Source organism: Botryllus schlosseri, chromosome 1 (genome assembly GCF_051294905.1).
Source record: "Botryllus schlosseri isolate E-star chromosome 1, Bs_hap1, whole genome shotgun sequence".
NCBI classification, from domain to species: domain Eukaryota; kingdom Metazoa; phylum Chordata; class Ascidiacea; order Stolidobranchia; family Styelidae; genus Botryllus; species Botryllus schlosseri.
This window is the reverse complement of record NC_137236.1, coordinates 17,167,600-17,170,355: the sequence shown is the minus strand read 5'-3', so window position 1 is coordinate 17,170,355 and position 2,756 is coordinate 17,167,600. Positions and strand designations below refer to the sequence as shown.

General features: G+C 36.0%; 1 protein-coding gene across 1 annotated transcript; it reads left to right on the top strand.

Moving 5' to 3' along the window:
- The first annotated feature begins 689 nt into the window (after positions 1-689).
- On the top strand, positions 690-2,515 carry LOC145437803 (uncharacterized). The gene is made up of 6 exons (XM_080315108.1): positions 690-850; positions 911-1,177; positions 1,239-1,350; positions 1,407-1,606; positions 2,201-2,305; positions 2,417-2,515. Exons 1-6 carry the CDS (start codon positions 836-838, stop codon positions 2,513-2,515), a joined length of 798 nt encoding a protein of 265 aa, XP_080171234.1. The 5' UTR covers positions 690-835.
- The last annotated feature ends 241 nt before the right edge of the window (positions 2,516-2,756 follow it).

The following is a 2,756-nucleotide window of genomic DNA, read 5'->3' as shown; positions in this document are numbered from 1 at the left end:
AGAGATTGAAAACCACATATCAAATTCCGATTGTGAACATATTTTATCGGCCAGAAGTGCATGTTATCGTAATATCTGCTACAGTTTGGGAGATGTGTTTGTCGATAATATACCTGACTTTGACTTTCCACGTTTTTTCCTTATCACTGATTTGTTTTTTGTTAATGAATGTATCATATGCCGATATTGCAAATTAGAAGTGCTATTTTTCAGTGCAAGAATGAATGCCTTTGCTGTACAGAAGGAATCCCATATTGGATACCGCAATATATCTGATTTTCAGTACCCTTGGCCACAGATAAGCCATAAAATACGTGGTCGGCAATATGTTATGACCAAAAACATTGGACAGAGTTGGCCTTTGTAAGTTTGCGGGGATGCTAAAATACATTTCCTTTATTTTCAACAGAAAATGAGATTGATGAAAGTGTTTTTGGGACATTAACCGAAGGTGACTTTCAGAAATTGTTTAAAGTTGGAACTGCTCGTCGTCTGTTGAATTTACAAAAAGTATTTATATAGATTCCTTCTCAATTTCCATGTAATGATATAGTTATCTATTTGTTCTCAAGACTTGGAAAACCCTTCAATAAACCAATGCTGATAATGACATCCCTATATCTTTGGATGTATCACAAACTGTAATTTCTTGCGAAATGACGGAGTTAGAAGATGGCAACGAAAATGAAACACCTTTTCAAGATTGCTCTGCCGTTGAACATGTAAAATTTTTGTCATTAAACCATGCATTTTCAAATCTTCAACTATTTGTATTTTGCAGCTCCCATTACAGAAGAAGATTGTGGAGAAAGTTACTCAGAGCGATGTCTCTGCTATGTCTTCGACATGTGTAAGTTATTCCATTTGGAATAATCGGGATTTGTTGAAATCCAGTATGTTGACTATTCAGATTGATGCAGACGAGAGAAGCATTACACCGTTTGAATATACCCGACGCAGAAGAATGATGCCGTTGCCATCATTTAGTGATAAAGTGCGAACAGCTCTTCAATCAAACTCTATTTTCACTCTCGAAAATAGACTTGTTGAGGAATCTGCATATCATGTTCTTCGAAATGGGGACATGACAAAGAAAACAGACTACTCTAATTTTTCTCGGGCTATGTGCGAGAGATATCCGTGCATTAAGGTTGATATTGACGGAAAACATCCTTCGGTGAGTTGACAGAGTTCGGTATATTTTGCAACAAGTAAATTGGTGATCAAATGATTTTCAGTATTACTTCTCTAAAAAACTATCACAAAAGTTGAGGAATCTCCGACAAAAGGCAAAAGCGTCTGGCGAGTCTTCATGCTTGAGTTCACCAAAATTGTGTTCAAGCACATCAGGTTGTTTACATGGTTATTAGTCCTTTTTCATCGTTGATAATTTGTGTGCAATTCAGAAGCTTATCCTTCTTTGACCCCCGAAGAAGCAAAGGTGAAGTTGGAAGCTGAATTAAAAAGACCTGATGCCAGTTGGTCAAATCTCCTTTGTCTGATGAAGTACACTCATCAAGATCGACGCAACCAATTCAAGTTGCTTGAATTCGGAAGTGTTCCTGAAATATTGAAGAGCTTTCCTATGCTGAAGGACATCAGACTGGTTAGTTTTCATAATTTATTCGTTGAAGATCCATTCGCTATTTTAGCCTTGATAATGACCAAAACAAAAGTGCCCAGATGTGTAAGCAAAATTAATATATATATAATCTAAGAATAATAATGTATTTTTGGTTTACATTATTACTATCCTTCATTAAACTGGTGAGTATCATTATTATTATTATCATCATCTAGTGAAATAAATCTTGTTGTATTTTTATCAAATCCCTCTATATAACCTATAGAAGTGTGTATGCATGCTCTGCTCACTACTAGTCGCTTCTATAGTAATGCTTTACTTTTGTAATAGATCAGAGCGGAGTTTCAAATGCTCGTTCCGAGGAGTGTAGAAGAGATGCTTACTACTCTTGACAAAATATTTGGAGTAGAGACAGATGAAGAGGTTTGTAATAATGAACTATACTAGAATGCATATTAGTTATGATAGTCGCGTTAATTTTTGTTGCAATTTTATATTGTATATATTAAATATTGTTGCGGCACAACTCTTGCCATCATATTAACCGAAATGCAATACCTGGAAAGTCCTTCACCAAATCTTCTACATGGCTAATATGATTGTATTCATTTGTAGGGAGAAAAGGCCGATGAGGTTATGCTCCTGATGGAGTTACAAAACGCGTTAACTGAAAAGAGAATCAGGGCACAGCATGATTTGAGGGCGATTAGGCTTTATCAGGTAGGTTGTAAGATTTGCGGCTTGCTTAACCTGGTACTGTGTGAACAATGAACATATATTTACCATAACGTCTTAATTTGTACTGATATTAACTCTTGTCCTGATTTTCAGCAAGCATTGTTCGGCGTTTTCCGTAACATCTCAAACGTTTTACATGGCAGGATCTGGCACAAGTTCGAACTTTACAGACCGTCACAAAAGTACCGCTAGTTGTCTGAAAATTTGGTGGATTAACATGGGCACATGTAGAGTTAGTTCTAATTCGGGGTCTGCTGAGTTCACATTTAGCCGCAAAAATGTGGCATAATTGTTTTTGGGTGCTGAAAATATGCCTATGTTTAGATTGACTATGCGTGAGACGGTGCAATAAATACACTCGAACTTAAAAAAGGCTTCCGAACAATAAATGATTATTAAATATTTTTGAATTACATCATATTTTTGATAAGGA

Bases quoted from the DNA above. Each gene is read 5' to 3' on its own strand.
- LOC145437803 (XM_080315108.1), top strand. The intron at 1,607-2,200 runs GTTAGTTTTCAT...ATTCATTTGTAG, and splicing joins TGCTGAAGGACATCAGACTG to GGAGAAAAGGCCGATGAGGT. The intron at 2,306-2,416 runs GTAGGTTGTAAG...CCTGATTTTCAG, and splicing joins GGGCGATTAGGCTTTATCAG to CAAGCATTGTTCGGCGTTTT.